The sequence below is a fragment of the Cryptomeria japonica genome, chromosome 1 (genome assembly GCF_030272615.1).
Source record: "Cryptomeria japonica chromosome 1, Sugi_1.0, whole genome shotgun sequence".
NCBI classification, from domain to species: domain Eukaryota; kingdom Viridiplantae; phylum Streptophyta; class Pinopsida; order Cupressales; family Cupressaceae; genus Cryptomeria; species Cryptomeria japonica.
This window is the reverse complement of record NC_081405.1, coordinates 712,679,739-712,701,505: the sequence shown is the minus strand read 5'-3', so window position 1 is coordinate 712,701,505 and position 21,767 is coordinate 712,679,739. Positions and strand designations below refer to the sequence as shown.

The 21,767-nt window shown below is 34.2% G+C and overlaps 1 protein-coding gene across 1 annotated transcript in view; it reads right to left on the bottom strand.

Annotated features, from left to right (window-relative positions):
• The window catches only part of LOC131050382 (glyoxylate/succinic semialdehyde reductase 1), a 36,724-nt gene extending 21,829 nt beyond the window's left edge, over positions 1 to 14,895 (bottom strand). The window contains exons 1-5 of the mRNA XM_057984541.2: positions 14,639 to 14,895; positions 4,630 to 4,740; positions 4,380 to 4,481; positions 3,654 to 3,755; positions 1,726 to 1,841 (exon numbers count right to left, since the gene is read on the bottom strand). Coding sequence (XP_057840524.2) covers positions 1,726 to 1,841; positions 3,654 to 3,755; positions 4,380 to 4,481; positions 4,630 to 4,740; positions 14,639 to 14,743 — 536 coding nt within the window. The 5' untranslated portion in view covers positions 14,744 to 14,895. The remainder of the gene's footprint in view (positions 1 to 1,725; positions 1,842 to 3,653; positions 3,756 to 4,379; positions 4,482 to 4,629; positions 4,741 to 14,638) is intronic.
• Between the last annotated feature and the right edge of the window lie 6,872 nt (positions 14,896 to 21,767).

Here is a 21,767-nt window from a genome sequence, read left to right as displayed (position 1 = left end):
TAGAATTTTTTTCTTTCTTTCTTTCCTTCTAAACTCTTCCTCTGTTTTCTTGTTACTTTCAACCGTTTGCTGCATTTCCTTTGCTTTGTTGGTTGCTTTTCCTTGATATTTGTCAAAGAGGGATTTTGTTCAGACTTCAGTCTACTCTCATTAGGCATTGGAAGGATGTGAGGTACAAACACATGCAAGGTTTCCATGCTCACAGCAGAGTCTACATCTGAATGGGATATTTTTTTAGTCCACTTCTCTAATTTGGTGCACCCATTTTCAGCAATATTTTATCTAGCAAAGGGTTATCCATATCTATATTTCATAGAGCCCTGTGTAGGTTAGAACTCTACAGTGTTGGGTGAGCTCAAATGTTATAATATAAACACCAATATTTCTTTAAGGCTTTTTCTTGCCAGTGTTTGCCAGATACAAGAAGGAACCTAGTCCTGACTGGGATAATGGGAGATAACCCTTTGGATTGAACAATGGGGACCAGTGGTTCTTGAATAATCCAGATTTCTTCATGAACCAGGATCCTCATAGAAAGCCTAGTGTTTTTCTTGCTTGGTTGACAAATATGGCCATGAATGTCCTTTGAGCATAGTGAGGATATCCAGTTCATCCATATGATCTCGTGTTGAGGTTGGAAGAGCACAAATAAATAATGTTAGTCACTAAAGCTCCCAAGATCACCTGCAAAACCATAACATCCTTCTCCAAGAGAGAAAACGAGAGTATAAATTTGCAATAATGGATGCAAAATTTATTAGGTCAAAAGTGATCAATGAGCATGTCCAAAATCTACATATGAGACCTTGCTTATAAAGGCAAGGTTAAAAGATAGCACTAACTAGGATAATGACAAGTGTCTTAATCCTATGACATGAGACAACTAGAAGATAAGATCACATGTGTTTCTAGAAAGATTCCTAGAGCCCTAAGTAAACTTAACATGTGAACATGTGTGAAAAGGTCCTAACTAGGTACTCGTTAGATAATGTGCCTTGTTCACACTACAAAGGGGGAAACCGGATGGGAAATACTTGTCCACACCAACAAATAAGCAACCAAAATGTCCACCAGATTTTGATACCATGCCAGTCCAATGTCATAAGCACAAACGGTGACATGCATCATGAGCAACATATTGCACAACTTGGAGACCCCTGGCATGTCCAACCATGTCAATATATTCATTTTCAAAGCTGGTGAGAGCTCCTGACGTCTCTTCTCTCTATCCCCCCATAATGATAAGGCATCCAATACCATGGATTCTAATATTAATGCTAGCACAAGGGAATAGTTATACAATGATACTAAAGCCATGCATCCCCAAGAAAGACACTTTTCACTCTCCTATCAAGAACACATCAAATCCACTTTCGGTGTTTTCCTTTAGCACTACCACTCAATTTTATGATTTCATCAAACCATAGAGTAAAACTGATGTTGAAATTGAATTTATATTAACATCCATATATGACAAAAATGGGTCAGGAGAACTTATAATAAACTGAGAAGAAATAACCGCAGGAGTGTCCTGGATAGGTCACAACTGGAAAAGTACTTTTGTATGACCTTAGTTTATTTTTTGCATGTAAGAGTTAACACCTCAGATGAGAAAAAATAGTCATGTCATATACAAGAAACGTAGATTAAAAAATGTGCAAAAAAACTGGCTCTGTAGGATACAAGAATTGCAATTATTCATTAGAGGAAAACTGGAATATTCACCTGCCCATGATCATGTTGACAACAAGCTTCATCTTGGCTCCATTTCCAACGTCCCCTAGAAAGAATGTTTTCTTTCCCATCACATCAAAGGCAGGCATCACCTCATCATGCAAGGACTGTAATTATAAAAAATATGTTTTGGGTTTCTGTTAGAAATTGGAAGAGGGAGGAGAGGTATGATATTAATATCCATAAATCATGACAACCCAATTGATCAACAGGACAGATAAAAGCCTCAAAAGGTATAATGCCATACTCTAGGGGAATTTCAAATAAGCTACATTCAATACAAGAAATATAAAAGAAATTTTGGACATTGAGAGTATGAAAATATTTACTACATCTTTTATCATATTGTTTATATCCTGTTCCCAGAGTTTAAAAAAGAAGCTGCATATTTAATTTTGATGCTGTGAATAAGCTAGGTATTATTTGACTGTCAAGTGGGACTTAACAGAACTATAAATTAGATAAGTAAATGGCCTTACAAGGGTGCTTCTTTCCACGTACAGCCAAGATAAGGATCCTAATTCAATCTGAATGCCAGTATTGGTTAGTCAGGGTTTGCTGACATTTTTGTGCATGACGGGGAGAGAAATGCGTACAACCTGAGGAAATATTTTCCAAAAGTTGAGTTGATGGTAAACCCCAGCCCTCATATTTGTTGAAATTGTAAAAGAAATAAAACAGGTGAATTGCCAAGCCAGACAGATATCAACAAGAGTACCACTGCTAACCATTTGCACAGCCCTATAATTTAGGTTAAAAACTGACATGCTCCATGATAAGACATTGAAATGCTACTTCCATAGCATGTTCTTGTCAGTGGCTATTTTGTATTGGTGTGGTTTGTCTTTACTACATGCAGAATTTCTTCAATCCACTGTTGTCTATCTATCCTTTTTCATCCATAATTTAACACTTTTCTCTATCATATTAACTAACAATTAAAGTAATTTATTCTTACTTGTGGTGTCCTTTTCATATTCCATATAAAATTTTCTGCAATGTGTTGATTCTATTATAACTGTCCCGTATTTATCCAAGGACTGCATCTTTCTTTCAATCTTATCTTCTGTCATATAATTAGTTGTGATTGAATCTGGTTACCAGTTTAGTGGCATTCATCTGTCGTTTATGCCACCATAAACTGGAAATCATTTACCACTTCCCCCTATTCATCAAACAATAAGATTTAAATGATGTGAGGGTTTTGTTGTACAATTCTCTACTATTAACATAACAACAATTAAAGGATGCTTTACTGAAAAACAAATCATGTCAGAATCCTGTAACACATCCTCCTAATAAAAAGCAAGAAACTTTTCAGCTATTGAAATAGGGAAAGTAAAAACTCAAGGCACTAAACTACGAAGGAAGCCAGAGTTGTCAATGATATGAGTCAGCTATAATTTTATAGTGATTCTACATGCACCCAAGAATATTTAAAGATGACTATAAATCTGAGAAAGGTCGACATAAAAGAAATCTTCCATTCTAAGTGCAAAAATTTCACTCATGCCTCAATCCAGCAAATTTCTAGAGAACTGATTACAGTACAACTAGAACAAAATAAGATATGTTAAGGATCTCTTCAAGTAGTAGCGCTAACATGAAGTCAGCATGAAGAAAGAACTTAATAGATATAATATTACTTGGATCTACAAGGTATATGATAATGGGTAAGATGGAAAGTACTGCTAGCATGGAATGCGTCTGATAAAAGAAGCCATTAGAAATTTAGAAGTTTCAAGTTCTGACATGTAAAACAATTGAGAATGATGATGGAGATGACACCTCCATGACCTGCAAATAATTTGAAATGCAAACTGGAAATAATTTGAAGAAGATAATTGTTTAGCCATTCTTGAAAAAAGTTAAAAGTTCTAACCTCTTACAATCCAAAAACCAAGAAGTCCTCGTCATACCTTATCACCAGCAGCCAGTATAATCAGTTGGCCATCTTCTGCAGGCTTCTTGCTGCCTGAGACTGGAGCCTCAACAAATCTTCCACCTTTGGAGATTATTCCCTGCAGGAATTGGGTGGAGCAAACTGTGACTAACAGAAAAGAAAACAGCCAACAATTTGGAAAGTAAGAAAACATATGTCCCTTTTCCTCCTACTATTTTAATTTCTAAAACTTCCAACCTACATATACAACAACCCAAGCAAAGAAAAATGCATTCCTTGAACTCTTACCAAAACAAAATTAATCCAGGCCAATTTATTTCTTCTTGACTAATTAGGAGGGAAAGGAATGATTTATAAGATACCAGTATTATATGTTGCTGAACCACCTTTCTCAAAATATGTTATTAACTCAAAAATGGAAGCTAAATAGTGCAAACAAATGCCCTTGGGAGAATGAATTTCTTGAACTCTTATGTGATTAAGTACTGGCATGTTTGAAAATTTCAGCATTAAATGGATATGGTCACGTCTACATGTATAAATCTCTTACAACAGAGGTGTAGCTTGTATTTGAATTCTACCAACAACTTACACATAAGGTGAATTGTACATCATACCAGAAATACATAGGCAACTAAATAGACTGCAAAAAGCAATCAAAAAAATTCATCGGATTTCCAATATTCATACATTTAGGATCACTTAAATGTTTTATCATATCATTGATATTGTGACTACAGACCTCATAGATTTTTGTAGACGTGGCAGCATCAACTGTTGACATGTCAATGTATCCTTTTCCAGAACACATTTCCTCCAAGACACCACCCTTGTCAAAAACAACCTGTAATATAGTTGAGAAGAATATAAATTAAAATAATGGAAACGCTACCCTGAGAAATCAAGAACTCAACTTATTGCAAAAGAATCAGGTAAGATTAACTGCCAATATGGTACAAGACAATTCAAACAATGTTCCAAAGTTTTCTCACTGAAAGTGCAGCAGGAGGATCAGCCAGCATGGCTATAGTATACTTGCACTTCTTCACAACTTCTGCAGGTGTGTTGCCTACAGAAGCACCATAGGCCACAAGCTCTTCACACTGCAATCCATGAAAATAAGAAACCAAATATCATTTAATAGTACATCAATTGGAGAACTAATTTGGGAAAACTGCATGAACAAAATAAATTCTCCATTAATTACTTATGATACCCTACCAAAGCAACATTGAAATATCTTCTCATTATCAACTGAATGCAATCTGTTTGACAAAATGTCAATGAGTTTACATTGTAAAATTTGGCAACTTTGGTCAAATATTTGGATAGATGAACTTCAGTTGCATGATTATTGATGGTATTTCCCAACAGACAAATCGAAAATCATTTTATGTTGAGTTGATACTGAGTGTTTGACGAAATATCTACAAGATAAAATCAACAATATCGCAAGTTTGGAATAAATTTCCTTGGTGGGGTTATTACGGAAAATGTGGATGACAAGGCTAGGTTGACCATTAGGTTGTGCCTTTCAGATTTGATACTCGTAAATGTCTCTAGAGAAAATGCTATTGAAAATTCACAGAAAAAAAAAAAAATTGTTTCAGAATAAGTTGTTGGTTGATAAGTTTCTTTCTGAAAAGAGGATTGTATTCTTTGATAATTTGAAATGGTGATTGAGTTATAATGCATTTGAATGCTTTCAACATTCTGATAAGTTGGTATCCCTAGATATCAAGGTAGATGAAGAAGATCAGTACATAACCTTATTATTCTTTGTCAAATTCATAGGAAAATCTTGTTATGGCTATCAGAAGCACCACTTCTAAGTAGTTGGAGCTTAACGAAGTAGTTGGAGCTTTGTTATTTGAAAAAAGAAGGTGAAAATTCATGCATTTTGTAAAGAGTATTTTGTTTGTTAGAGATTGGGCAAAAAGAGAAAAGCAAGAACAAGAAGTGGGTTAAAGTCTCCTAGAAAATCCAAGGTGAAATGTTGGAACTATCGAAAGAAAACTAAGTTTGGAGATGACTCTAAGAAATGTTTCACAAAGAGTTGAAGCAGATGTGTTTCTTGCATGTTATGTTGCGCTGCTTACGCATGCATCTGAAGATGCATTGTTGATAGATTATGGTGCCTCTTTTCATATCTCCTCACAAGGAATGTTTTTCTAAATATGAACATTATCATGGACATGAAGATCTTTTTGGAGATAATGCATCTCATAAAAAATTTGGTTGTGGAAAGGTCAAGCTCACCTTTATAGATGCAAGATTCAAGACTATTTGTTGTTTTGAATATCACAAGTTTGGCAAGAAACATGCTATCTGTCAACACTATGAATGAATTGAGAATGCATGTTGTCTTTTGTAAAGAAGGTTGTAGAATGGTCAAAGGGAATTTGATTTTGCAAAAGAAGGTTTGAGTTGAACCTTTGTTTAGACTTGATGTCACTACTATGGGGAATTCCTCAATTCATTTGTTGGACAAAGCAATAACTCTAAGGACTTGGAGATGTGAAGCTATAACTGAACTAATACCGCTTCGGATGGCAAAGCAAGAATAAACTATTGCCCAAGCAATACCTCAACCAGGGCATGTCAAGCTATCACCTTGACAAAACCTTAGTAGAAAAGAAAAGGCAACAAGTTTCTTGGTAAAGACCTTAAGAAGGAGAAAGCCAAGGTATCACCATGGTGGCACCAGATGGAGATCAACTGACTTTGGATTCATCTCAAAAAATTATGCAATTCAAAAAAGAGCAGTGCTCCATTTCAAGCCTGCATGAATAAGTTATGGCTTCCAAAAGTTGTGATCAAAAGATCCCTTGGCATTGCCCAGGGAACAACTTTTGGACTTGGATAAGCCCAAGGTATTGCTAATGCAAAGCCTCATGGGTTTTGGGGAGCCCATGTTATCACCCAAGTGACACCTTAAGGTTCTAGGAAGAGGAGACATAAAGCTATCACCCAAATGACACCTAAAGTTGCTAACAAAGGGGCAATTTCAAGGTATCGCCTAAGCCATACCTCAAGGTGCTAACAAGGAGAAATTTCAAGGTATAACTTATCGATTCATGGACCAGCTATGAGTTAGACATCGGACCTCCCATTTGCTATTGGGGTGCTCGAACACTGAGCTACTAGCCCTCTTGATGATGGGTTTGTCTTTGGTTCAGCTGTGGCTCATTTTCCAACATAGCCCTGGAGCCCCACTACAAGTGCTCAAGGGATCCTAGCTTGGCCTAGCTCTACTGACCTAGGCTTTAATACCATGTTGAACCTTTCGTGGACCAGCTAGAAGTCAAACCTAAGATGGTGTCCTACCATTGAGCTACCAACCCTCTTGGTGACCAGTCCATCTTCGATCCAGGTGTGGCTCGTTTTCCAACAATATCACCCACACCAGACCTCAAAATTCTAGATATAAAACAATTCAAAAGTTCATTGGAGAAAATTTTCAAGCTATTAAAACCACAACAACTTCAAAATTGCACCATGAAAGATTGGGTCACATCAATGAAAAGGGTCTTAGGGCCTTAAAGTCCAAGGATTTGGTTGAGGGCCTTGAAGACTATTTTCTTTGGATTTTGATTTTTGTGAACATTGCATATATGGGAAACAAAATCTTGTTAAACTTAGTTTGAGCTATACAAGATCAGATAAGATTTTGGACTTCATTCAGAGTGATGATTTTGGACCTATTAATCTGCCTTGATTAGCAAAATCCCTCTATTATATATCATTTATTAATGACTTCTTTAGGAAAACAAGGGCGTTCTTTCTGAGATAGATGTTCAAGGTCTTCAATAGGCTAAGAGAATAAGGCTCTTATAGAGAATCAAACTGGGAAGTAGATCAAGATTTTGAGAACAAACAATAGTGGAGAATTCTACTCTATAGAGTTTGATAATGTTGAAGAATAGCGTCAGTCAGTAATCTGATCTGACTGAGTCATCTAAACAACTTAGTTTACTGATTAATTATATTGTTATAATGAAATAATAATTAATATGCATTGTATTCAAATTGACTATTATATGATTTGATTCTTTGAGATAATTAACATATATCGATTAATATATTAATCGATTCTATATAATGCATATTACACATGAATCGATTCTATGTAATGTCAAAGTGTGAAACAATTCCTTGTTAATCCATGTTAACTAATTAATCTTTGACGTGTTAATACATGAACCGATTCAATGATTAAACGTTTTGTCTTAACTTGCTGTTAAGACGTGTTTTGTCTAATCGACTTTGGAAGAGTCATGATGGTAAGGGAGAGTCGTGTTGGCTATGAAAGTCGCGTTGGTTGGATTAGTTACTATGCTACGTATATGTGTTCAATCTCTCCCTCAACTTTGACATGGAGAACAGCAGCAGATCAAAGTATTACATTTCTGCCTTACATTCCACATATTCGAACTGTACAAAATCAACAGCAGTCCGTGACCTCTGATATCATCTTCACAATTATCAATCAAATTGAATTCTCTCTTGTGTCATGATTCATCTGTTTACTGCAGATCATCATTAAGGCAGATTGAACTTCTATGTTTGAACTGTATAGGTTCTATCCTAAGAGAAAGAACTTGTTCATAGGCAAATAAAATTGAAATTATAATCTGATCACCAAAATTTAACAGGTAAGTTTGTGAGAACATTGGTATTGCTAGATAGAATTAAACTCCATACACCCCTCAGTAGAATGGATCTTAAAAAAGGATGAACAAGAAGTTTAGATGTCATAGAAAGGTTGAAATACAAGGCACACGTGGTATCCTGGTTACTTGTCCTAATTACTCCTCCAGAAGTGGATGCATATACAAGCGGATGCTGTAAAATAATTCACTGTTAGATAGACTTGCATTCAACTGAAAGATAATCATGCATATGAACTATTGGTATATTATATGGAAAATAACCGCAAAAACCCCTAAACAATTTTTGTAAGCATCCTAGGCTACTCAGTACACTATGATATAAATCTCAGAAATTACTGGTAATCAATAGTTTAATGTTCAATAATGCCATACAATGCTTTAATCAATAAAGTCCAGCAACACAACTTTGAATCATGCTTGGAAATGGATTAACAACGAAATTACTGGTAATCAGTATTTTAATGTTCAATAATACCATACAATGCTTAAATCAGTATTCTTGGAAAGTGACTTTTGCTATGTCCAATTTTTACATGGATTCAGTCAAGTTACATGATTTTGGCTATAAAGCTAATATTGATTTTGGTAAATGTATGACAGATTTTGGAGTAGGCAATTGCTCCAAAAAGTTATAGTTGTGTTGCTACCTAAAACTTCTGCATGTTGAAGATCTACTAGATAGCACAAGATTGATTCTCGTTGTATTCTAATATTCTTACTGTGAATAAAATCTGAATAGTGCTAATATTTGTTGGAATTTTTTTCCATAAAAAGTTAAATTATGTGATATTTGTTATTTTTTTTAATGGTTTTAAAATGTAATTTTGTAGTAACTCGTTTATAAAACTGAAGTGGGATAGTCTTCATCATTCCCTTCATGATAAACATTGGTGGGCATGAGTCTTGAGCCTCACCAGTTCAAAATCAAAGAAATAAAACCCTTGTTACACAAGGATGCGTCCCCCCTGAAAAATCACGCATTCCCGAGACGGAAACATCCCCAAGACACAGAAATGCCAAGGGAATGTCCCCCCACCACCAGCACGCACCCTTCACCGTTTCTGAGACATTTCCTTTGATAGAGGAATCTCTGAGATGTTTCATACTGGCAAACGCCAGAAGGGGATGCTGGGACATCCCTGAGACACCCAAACGTCCTTCCGCCTTGGAGGAGACACACAAAAGTTTTCGGTGGGGGAAGAGAAAAATGCATTTTTTTTTTTAATAAAAGAAAAAAGTTACTTCATCTAGTCTCTCGTGGCCCCCAATTAGAAACTTCAACTAAAAAAAAAAAGAAAAAGAAAAAAGGTGATAAATTTGTGAAAAAGACATTCATAATTAAGGTTTTTGAGGTTTTGGAGGCCTTATTTGTGCTTGCTAGGGTGTAATGTTCCCACTTTGAAATAGAATTTAATAATAAATAATAATAATAAAATTAATCTGAGTTACCGGGTTCGGCCCCCTAGACCCCTGGTACTGGTCCGGTCTGGTCCTGGTTCGGGGTTCGGGTTCGGTTCGCCTGTGGTTCGGACAGGGTTCGTGATTCACATGCCTGGTTTGAACCAGGGTGAACCCAAGAGGACCCAGGTCGAACCCAGGGGTCTGACAGCCCAAAAATGGATTTTTTTTGGCAAAATTTAATTTTTTTTTAATTCCACCACATGAAAAAATAAAATGAATGACCCTAAAAGTGAGTTTTAAAACATTAACTTGGCTCATTTCACACAAGCAACATGACTACAAGCAAGGGGAAACGAAGATGTGGGATATGGAGCCAAAACATACTGATTTGGATGATTTCACTTCTCAACTTGTTGCATTTGATGACTCAAATAGTGAGCAAACTTAAAGTGCAAGTGCAAGTGGCTTTGGCATTGGCATTGATTCATCTAATGTCAATGTCAATGATGAGGAGGAGGAGAATGAGGATGACGAATTAAAGAATCCATTTGATGATCAAACTTTAAATTGTTGAAAGTTGAAACAATGATACTTGAATATTTTATCATTTTGATATTAAACTTGATGTATATGATGCTGTTATGGTATGATCATGATGCTATGATTACAAGTTTATGTTGGTTTTGTTGTTTATATGATGCTATGTGTCATGCTAATCTTAATTCATGCTTATAGGCTGCATATATATATATATAATTTACATGGTTCTGTACTAACGAACCCAAACCCCTTTTCAAAATTTTTCTGTACCGGCGTACCGGATCTTCGAACCCAAACCGGCAACCTAGAAATTAATTTATTGAAAATTAAATTTTAAAATATTAAAAAATTTAATTCAAATTTAATTAAGATAATGAATGGTCAAAAGACATAAATTGAAAAGTTGCGACTCCCTCAAACATGAGATATAAAAGGGAGAAGAGAACCTCATTTGAGGGGGGATAATTTGGGAATCAGACATGCAGATCTGATTGTGAAAGGTTGTGTCCCTTTCAAAGGGCAGAAATAATGAAGAGTTGCACTCTTTCAAAGGGTGCTAATGGTGAAATGTTATGTCTCTTGCCAAAGGGCATACATAATGAAGAGGTGACCTCTCCCTCACATTGAGAGATATAAAGGAAGGGAATTAACTGGACTATCGACAGAATTCAGATCTGTTTTGTATTGAATTGCAAAGGAGTTACATTCTGGTCTTGTGATAACAGACTGGTACGCTGTGCTGACTTATACAAAAATGCTTTCTTATTATCATGTTTAATTAAGTATATAAGTTTGTCTGAATTATAACTGATTTATAACAGAAATAGGATAATAAGATAATCAGTGATATAAATCAGAATGTCTAAATTCTTTATAGATTAATATGTTCATGGTACAACACAATATCAAGGTATCCATAGCCTTAATACTTAACGAATTCTAAATCTTCCCTAAGGAGAGGCGTGGTGTTGTTAGGGAGAGGCGGAGTAAATCCATCCCGAAAATAGATGAGCCCCAAGGGTGAATGGACTAATGATCCTGAATTCTGGGCTGCCTTGTGAGTCCCAAGGGTGAATGGACTGATGTTCCTGAAATCTGGGCTGCATTATAAAGATGGTGTCATCGTGCCCTAGACAAGTAAATCCCCATCGAGGGTTGAGAATTAGAAGGGACTAAGATTAGAGCTTGAATATGGACAATATCAGTTGTACTATGAGCAACCATAGTTATTTAAAATGTAATTAATGTAGCATAATAAGTAGTAATGTATGTTGCTCTTTAGGAATTGGCAGCCTCCTAGTAGGGCACATTACAAATGGTATCAAAGCTTTGATCCTGCCATCCTGCAGGGTAAACACGAATCAATGAATCTTTCTAGTCAATAAGAAGGAATCTAACAATACATGTATTTGTGTGTATGCTCCGTGTTTGCATATATCCATGTGTGTGCTCCGTGTTTGGTTCATGCCTGATATGTTTCCAGCATGTTTATTCTATGTGTGTTTCCAAAACCATTTCATATTGGAAGTCATTTTTAACACTCCATGATCATTGCTTGAGGACAAGCAATCTTGGGTGGGGTGGACTGTAATGTCCCCACTTTGAAAAAGAATTTAAAAATAAATAATAATAATAAAATTAAAATATTGATAATTAAATTAAAATATTAAAGAATATAATTAAAATTTGATTAAGTTAATGAATGGTCAAGAGACATAAAATGAAAAGTTGTAACTCCCTCAAACATGAGATATAAAAGGGAGAAGACAACCTCATTTCAGGGGGGATAATTTGAGAATCAGACGTGCAGGTCCGATTTAAATAAGAAGTGCAGATCTGATTGTGAAAGGTACACCCTTTCAGGGCAGAAATAATGAAGAGTTGCACTCTTGCAAAGGGCATACATGATGAAGAGGTGTGACCTCCCCCTCACATTGAGAGATATAAAGGAAAGAAATTAACTGGACTATCGACAGAATTCAGATCTGATTTCTATTGAATTGCAAAGGAATTACATTCTGGTCTTGTGATAACAAACTGGTATGCTGTGCTGACTTATGCAAAAATACTTCCTTATCATCATGTTTCATTAAGTATATAAGTTTGTCTGAATTATAACTGATTTATAACAGAAATGGGATAATAAGATAATCAGTGATATAAATCAGAATGTTTAAATTCTTTATAGATTAATATGTTCATAGTACAACACGATATCAATGTACTCATAGCCTTAGTACTTAACAAATTCTAATTCTTCCCTAAGGAGAGGCGTGGTGTTGTTAGGGAGAGGTGGAGTAAATCCATCCCAAAAATAGATGAGTCCCAAGGATAAATGGACTAATGATCCTGAAATCTGGGATGCATTATGAGCCCCAAGAGTGAATGGACTGATGTTCCTGAAATCTGGGCTGCATTATAGAGGTGGTGTCAACGCGCCCTAGACAAGTAAATCCCCATCCAGGGTTGAGAATCAGGAGTTAAGATTAGAGCTTGAATAAAGACAATATCAGTTGTACCATGAGCAACAATAGTTATTTAATATGTAATTAATGTAGCATAATAAGTAGTATGTTGCTCTTTAGGAATTGACAGCCTCCTAGTAGGGGACATTCATAGTGGGGGCCCCACCCCTCGACCCTGCCTTGTATTAAGCCGAGGAGCACACCTAGGGGGCTGCCCCCACTGCCCCTCGACCCTGCTAGGGGCTCTGCCCCCAAACCCCCACAAGGTGCACTGCCCCTTGACCCCCAATCTCCACCCGCTATTGTTATTGTCAATGCAATCATTAACATCGTTTTTATGTTTATTAGTTTAAACTTCACTTAGTATGCCAAAGTTTTATTTGCAATTCTTATACTTATTCTTAGTGTTTTTCCAAAGATCGAAAACTCTGCCCACCATTGTCAATGTTCAAATTTCAATGCAATCATTGTCATGTTTTAAATGTTTATTAGTTTGAAACTTTAAACTTTGCATAGCATGCCAAAGTTCCATTTACAATTCTTATACATCTTTCTATAACTCGTTTTTAAAATACTATAATATTTGTGCCACCCCCTGCCGACATCCCCAAACTTAGGCCCCCATACCCCGTCCGCAAAACCCATCCCCACATCCAGAAAATTGGTGGAACATAGAATAAAACCATAGATTTTTCAATTTACAGATATCATTGATATGGAAATACTCAAATCCCTGACATTAAAACTCCTTGCTAAAGATATTCCACAAAGAATCAGAGATATAGTACATAAGTAATAGATTTGTAAGGAATTGCCAAGGTACCCGTAAATGCTTTTGATGACTTTGCCAATATAGCAATTTTAGTTCAGGCGAAAAAATATCCTCAACTATCAGAAACTAGAAAAAAGAGATTATTAAAGATTGTCTATCATATACACTCGTGATAAGCTAAAATCACATGAACCTTAATCTATTAATGATAAACTAGATATTAAAAAGTAATTTATTTAATTAAGAAAAACAATAAAAACAAAAGATATTCTAACCTGCTACTTTATCAGTTGGGCTTCTCTCACGGTTCTTTTCATTTGTCTTTGCCTAGGCTTCAGCAATTGAGTATGTCCGCATTACATTGCCCTATCATAAATTTCTATTGGTTCAGAATAAGAGTTTCAGTTAGCGTACTCCTATCGCTAGCACTTGGCTATCATACTATTCTTGAGTCCGACTGACCAACAATTTCTTTCTCCTCTCTTCTTTCTGTATAACAGTCTGGAAACAGATGCAGTTGGCGGGAAATGTTTTCATTTCATATACAAATTAATTTGAGTCCAAAAATGTTGAATATATTGCAAAAACTAATATTCCAAATGATACCTAGTTTACTAGGTATCTTAACCGTGTAACATGTCTTAATTGTTTAAAGATAATCTAATATAGACCAGCAGTTGCGGATGGTGAGTGAGACTTGAATTCAAACAACTGAATAGCCAGCTTAAATTTATGGTCCAAAGGTTACGCATGTGAAGATTTGTTTGGCAACAATAGAACTATCCAAGTCCAGTCCACCAAGTACAAAGGAAGTTGAAGATTTATTTGGCAAATATTAGCCTACTGATCCAAAACTAAAAAAAGTTTTGTCCAAATCATAACTGAATCGCCTGCTCAAATTTATAATAAAAGTGATACCCATGTCACCGATCCTAGTTATATGACAACCCATAATGTACGGAGAAAGTTATAGTAAAGAGAACATAACTAATGTGTAGCAAACTGAGTTGAATCCAAACCAAATAAAACAATCGCCTGCTTAAATTTAAAATCTAAATGATACCCATGTGATCAAGCCAACCTATATAACCAAATTCGTAATACCCACCTAGTGCAGAGAATATTTGGTGAATAAGATGCCAAGGACTACCTTAGATAATGTCCTGTTCCACACAGTCACATTGAATCCACTCTTGAGCAGGTTGACTGCCATTGCTTTGCCCATTATACCTAAGCCCAAGAAGCCCAACTCCATGTCTTTTCTTCAAGAACAAAAATTTCCTCTCGGGTTTTTTGGAAAAAGATTGGCCGAGCAGGGAATGATGGCCCTGTAATTGTGGTGTATTCCTGTCTCTCTGTTATATGTGATCGTAATAAAACGTGTATTCCACATGGACAAATAAAATTTACAAGTATCTTAATGCGTTTGTTATAGATATCAATATCAATTTGGAGTTATTTTATTTATTTAAAAATTATTTTATACTAAAAGTGTAAGGTAGTGTTGATAGAGAAATATTTGTAAGTTGATATGTTAGAAACTATAATTCAATTTGTGTATATAAAACATAATTATAGACAAAAAAAAATGCATTCACATACAAAACATGACTCTATATTGTGATAAAGTTGTCCTTGATAAATCTACATGCATGACCTTGCTCCATAATAAAGAAGAATCATTGAACAAATCGATTATAATTTATATACAAAATTTGGTATTAAATTGAAATCATAATAATGAAATATAATATATATTTGATAATGATAAATTATCAAACAAAAGTAAATCCCTTCTAATCCTCTCATTTACATTTTCAGTATCAATTATATATTTAGTTTAAAGACCTCTAGCTCAAATTTATTAATTACACTTCCATCAAAAGTAAGGTGGGTTTTATTTATCTACACCAAGTAACCATTACGAACATGTGAAGGGATCTATAATTCTAAAGATACGATGGTATTTTTTCTTAATTAGTTGAATAAAGAAATAGGAAATTTTGTATTATCGATTTGTCTATTTGATCTATAAGATGCTTGATGTAATAAGTTTATGAACAAAAGATCCATGTCAATAATATTGAGCTTATGAACAAAGGTCCATGCTAATGATGCCTTAAATTGATTAATTTTTTTTTATTCAACGCATTGGTTAATTTATTCTAGTAATTTGCATGTCTAGGGCCCTTTTGTCCTTGTTCTTTGCTATCATACTTGATGTTTTTATATTCCCTTTTACCTATGTTTTGTAAGTCATCGACATTAATATAATTTCTTCTTCTTTCTTTCTTTCTATTATGGATAGCCAACTCATATAATAAAGAATGACTAGAGGGTTTGACAACTTGTCTAATCTAGACACATGTGGAGCATGGAATATAATGTATAGCCAAATGAATTTATTCATGATATTTGCTCAAAAAAAGGACTTGTCAAAATGCGAGCCATTTAAGTTGGGAGTATGCAAAGAATTGAATCCAAAGCCCATTGAAAAAAAAGCAAGCACGTGCATTAGATTAGGGATAGGAGAACAAGAATCAAAGAGGAAATCATTAACATAGTGGGGTCAGAAATGGATAAGTTATTTCATACAATTCTCCCTTGGACTGGTTGAATGGTGAACATAACAAATATATTAAAATATTCATGAGTATGGGAGAGAATTAACTTTGGGGAATCCCTTTCACTTGATTATAATAGTTTGTTCCCTTGCAAACATAACCATCCAACTCTAACCAAATATGTAGGTGTCGGCTATATCAGGGTGAGGTAATTGTACCTACAAATAATTTGGATAGATATTTCAATTTGTACATAGCACAAGGATGATATAGGGTAGCATCTATATTTATGTAGGGTTCGACCCTTTCCAGCGAACAATTGTTAAACCATATTTCATCTTGATTGTATGCTATTTATATTGGATTATATGCTTATTTGAACTTTTGAACTTCACCTAGAAGAAGAGTGAAATTGCCCTAACTAGATATATGAGATGCAATATTTTATGTCATTACAATTATCATTGATTTGTTTTGATTAATAATTGGTAGTCATTTGGTTTCAGAAGGCATTGTCAAGATTATTAAAGCACTAAAAGGTTCTTGTAAAATCTTATACAAAACCATATCCCAAATATAAAACTTAATTCAATCAATGTTTTTTAGTTCATCCTGGTATGAAATTTAAGTAGTTATGTGAAAAATGAAAACACGGTGAGGATCAACCATAAAAAGCTACCTATGTACCAAATTCACATAATTCATTAAAACTATGTGCATGATACACAAATATTATTCACTATATTGTTGTAAAACACTAACTACTAATTTAGTAAAGCCACGAAAAGGAGCACCTAGAACTCCCTTGATATATACCATTATAGGATTTTCTTTCACACCATGCATCCAAAATTCATGAGAAAAAAAAAAAACTCATAATAGCATCAAAATTCTTTTTAACAATTTGCAATTTAAAATATTAAAAAATACACAAAAAACATTGATCTTATGCAAGGATTAAAGTGATAAACAAAATTCGCATATCTAAAGTAGAACTTTATACATTCTCCACCAACTCATGTGTTGAAGGAACATCACTTGGAGCCTTATTGACAGGTCTAAAATCACTCAGTATCAATGTCTCCTATTGTTGAAATTTACTTTTGTATGCCCAAAATTATGGTGCTCTCATTGTTGCCTTCCTCAAAAGTAAGTAATAAATTAGACAGAAAGAACTAAACAAATAAATTGTAAAAATTTTGCTTGAATCACCTACTCATTTTAACTCTCACTACATTCTTATGTTTTAAATTTTGCATTGGTATTTAATGTTCACAAAACTATCATGAGATAGCTAGTATGTTTGTTAAATTCAAATTCACATCACTTGTCCTTCCTCAAAAGTTGGATACCATATTTAGTGCACCTTCCAATTTATGCAAACACCTCCAATAGTTTTAGAAACAATAACATTTTATCTAGATATGGATTGAATATAATATACATGATAAGAAAGAAGCTATATCGACTACTTATACTATGTATAATAACAAAGTAGTCAAGAATAAATGAATAAACAACAAGCCATGTGAAATACTAAAGATTAATTATTTCTTCGACCCAAAAAAATTATGAACACTAATCTCATAGATTTTAAAAATCACCACCAAAAGTAGCTTTTGAATATCTCGTTCTACTTTTTGTCTTTTGACATGGGATAATGCTTTTAAGATGTTGAACATTTTCAAAGTGACATTCTTAATGCAAACAAGAAACGGGATCAAATTGTTCACACTAGAAATAAATTCATACTTCCCATTCTCCTTTGGATTCCTTGCACTTGTGGCTACAATTCAATTCATGTTAATTGAATTTTACATTTTATAATTTTAACGTCCCAATCAAAAGAGTGTTTTGGACTCTTTTTTCATTAAAAAAATTATGTCTGTTATTGGCTTCCACCTTTCTCTCATATAGGTTCCATGTCATTTCATTGATCAATTGATTATACTTTGTAATTGTCATCTTTTAAAAAAATAAGTTCTTTTCTCTATCCATGTTTTAATATATATTCTGTAACATCAATAGTTTTAAAACATAGTCTTTTATAATTGAAAAATAAGTTCTACCACGGATTTCTAAATGATAAAAGGAAGCAATTTTTTGCAAATAGATGCATACATTGATTAACATAAATCAAATGAAATTTTAGTAATTTTAAAAAACCCTTGATATATTCAACAATAATTAAAGAGGCAAAGCAATTAAAAGCGTAAAAAATATAGCTCAAATCAAACAAGATAGTTGCATTCTAAATAATAATTATAATCCAAACCCTAAAGTACATACACATCAATCAATGAAAACCTCAAAGAGCCCAATGTTCACATATTAAAATCTCCCCATCACCACCCTACAAATAAAAAAATCTCAATACAAAGAATAAAGTTAATGGACCTCAAAAAAAAATTATACTATTACAAAGGGTACTTTGTTGGCAATATGTGTTGTCATTTATGTCAACTTGGTGTCTCACAACATGCATGGTAACTAAGGAGTTAACTAGATCATGTGCACGGGTTGTTGATGTGTTTGATGATGCATGAAGATATTGGAGAGCAATTGTGCCAATGATCAAAGAAGTAGAAGATAGTCCGAAGAATTACATAATGATATTATATTGGTCCAGAGTAAATGATATGGAGCAGATGGTATGTATTGGCTTGTTTATATGTTATGGTTGTCTTGCTCATTTTCCACATGCTCTAGGTGGTAATAATATGATGTTTGTTCTCAATGCTTTGATTGGTTTCCTGAAGGAATTCATCCAAATACGGAACTATCTAGTTATTGTGTGCCTGTGTTGGTATTTTACTCTACATTCTTTTGCCTTGCATGTTTTTGATATGCGGTTCTAAAGTCATGCTCTAAAGTATGTCCAGACACCATTATGTCAATTTCCAAGTTGCAACTATTTGTACAAAAAAAATTATTAGTGTTAGATCTCTGGTTCTCAATCTGTCAGTGTAAGACATTTCAATTTGGGTAACTATAATACTTTGCATTCCACGCCAATGATTGATTTGAGCTTGTGGTTTTGGGAAAATATTGAGGACAATGTATTTGTTTAGTGACAAGTGTTTCAAGGTTGTTGGGTGCTTCTATACATGGTATTCTTCATAATGACTTCATGCAAATGATTTGGTTTGTACGATGCTTACGAGTTCAGTATTGATGTTCCTCTACACTAACTTGTAATGATTTATCTTTTCAAGATATGTGGTAGGACGTTTGTATATTCCTTGTTCTTGGGTATGCATGATGTTTTGAGTCTCTCCTTGTCGGTAAAGAGATTAACAATAAGCAATCTTGATAGTGGTGTTGATAACTAGCCAACATAATTTGTTCCTTCATTTGTGGTTGATCCAAACCTATTTTTTTGGTATTAGAAGATGTGAGTTGTGATATGTTTAGGGTTTAGTTATATGCATGGTTGATCCACAACCTAATTTTGTAGTTATTCTACATGCTTGGAGCTGACCTATTCTTAGTCACACATTACTTTTGATAAGTCCTATTTGTGTCGACTTGGGTGATATTTTTTTATGGTGTGAAGGATGTCTAAGAAAGAAAAAATCAGTGGTAAACAGGTGAGTCATTATGAAGTATCATGATGTGTGAAATATATCAGTGAGTCATTATGATGTATTGTGATGTGTGAAATATATCAATGATATCTCAAATGATTATGAATTGTGTTGAATGTATATGACGAAATAGTTTGGGCTACAAAGAGGACTACACTACAGGCATTTGTCAAATGCTTCCTCTTCAACAACTCATATTGTGCATAATTTTGTAATTTCATTGTACCTTGCTCTAGAGAAGTGATCTTCATATTGCAAGCATTGTATCTTGCCCTAGGGCAATGCGCCTTAGCCTACAAGTCCTTTCAGGGAACAATGAGCCTAGAACAAACTTTGTAATAATATGTTCAATATATTGTAAGTTAATCCTCATCGTGGTTTTTCCCTCCTTGGGTTTTCCACGTAAAAAAATTGGTGTTATTGTATTATGGATGTTATGATTCATTTCTATTTTTGCTAATTTTCACTAATAGCTCTAAAAGTAAAAAAAATGGATAAAATTTGATATAAGTTGATTCACACCCCCCCCCCCCTCACCCTCAGCATCTAAGTGTGTTCAACATACTCAACCCATAGTAAGATTAACAGTTTTTCTATACATTGGCAAGTTCTTCATACATATGTTGCCTTTTCATTGCTAATTTTTTATTTTACGGGCTACATACTTTTATTTGTCAAACATTTCGCTTGTTCATTTCCTACGCCTGACCTAAGAAGTTTATAATTTTGAATCCTTTCATCAATGATTATGTCATTAGCACATTGCTTAAGCAATTATAGAAATCTTACAATACTCAATAGGAACCAAATGAAGCAACTATAAATTTACTTGAATCATTTTGTCAAACAATTAGTAAACCCGGTAGTTGTGATGGCATTCCAAGAAACCAAATCTCCTTGAGGTATTTATTTGCAAATTTCATCAAGGCGTTCTAGCGATTTGCTATATTTTTTAATTCATTTTTACATCCCACTAATTTTTTTTGACAAATACCTAATGTTTTTATGCAAAGACATCATTTTGGGGAGGCATTTTCATGATTTTTTTGCATATTTCATTGTTTTGCAAGTTCCTATGAGCGCTTGAAAAATATTTCATTTTTTTGCTAGTTTCTAGAAATATTTGAAGTTGTGCAGACACAAAGGAAGCTGCAAAATATTGTAACTTGATATAAAAGTCTTTCTTCAAGCATACACATTAAGTGTGAATAGCATTATATTTGTTGGGTGTCATGTTTTTCTTATTGTGAATTCTCTATATACAATTCCTCGAGTGGATTCTTTTGATATTTTGCTAAGCATTATCTTGTCAAACAACTTTCGTGCTAATCAATCTTCGATGCATATAACAATCTAATTAGCCATGGTCAAAAGAAACAAAATTTTCAAGATGAAAAGATTGGGCAATATAGAAGAAGAGTCATTATTGGATTTTCATCTTAAATCTCTTCTATTGCACGGTGTGTTTTTAATGTGTTACTCATGAATGAAATTTAGATCTAAATGTAAAGAGTAGTGATGTCAATACAACACCACATTCACATTTGATTTTATCATTGTAAGATTTGTTGATTGAATGTGTTGGTGTAATTATTTATTCATCTTTGATATAATTACACTTTACTCAAGTTTACTTAGGTGCATGCACCACATTGTAATTTGCATATGAGACACTTAGAGAGATGTGCATACATTGGGAGTGTGTATGTAGGAGAATTGTACCTTTTATGGTGTGATCTTGTTGTTACATTCCACCTTAGATGGGTGATCCACCTCATGTGGAATATTTTACTATTTCTCCTACCTACCCCTACCTACCCTTGCATCTCATTGAGCCACATCTCATCATTGTGTGCTCTCTTGTCTCTTAGCCTTGTCTTTATAAGCAGGCTCTTGTAATGATGATCCAATTGATCTCTTTTGCATTTTGATAGGAATACAATTTATTCTTGTCATATTTTATCTCTCTTGTTATTGTGTTATCTATTGGTCTCTTTGATCTTGGTTCCTTCAAGCATAATCTCACATGGTATCAGAGCATAGGTCATCAGTTTGAGTACCTCTAGCCCTAGACTATTCGTCTGTGTAAGCTTGGTTTATTGACATGGTACATAGTGGTTACGAATCC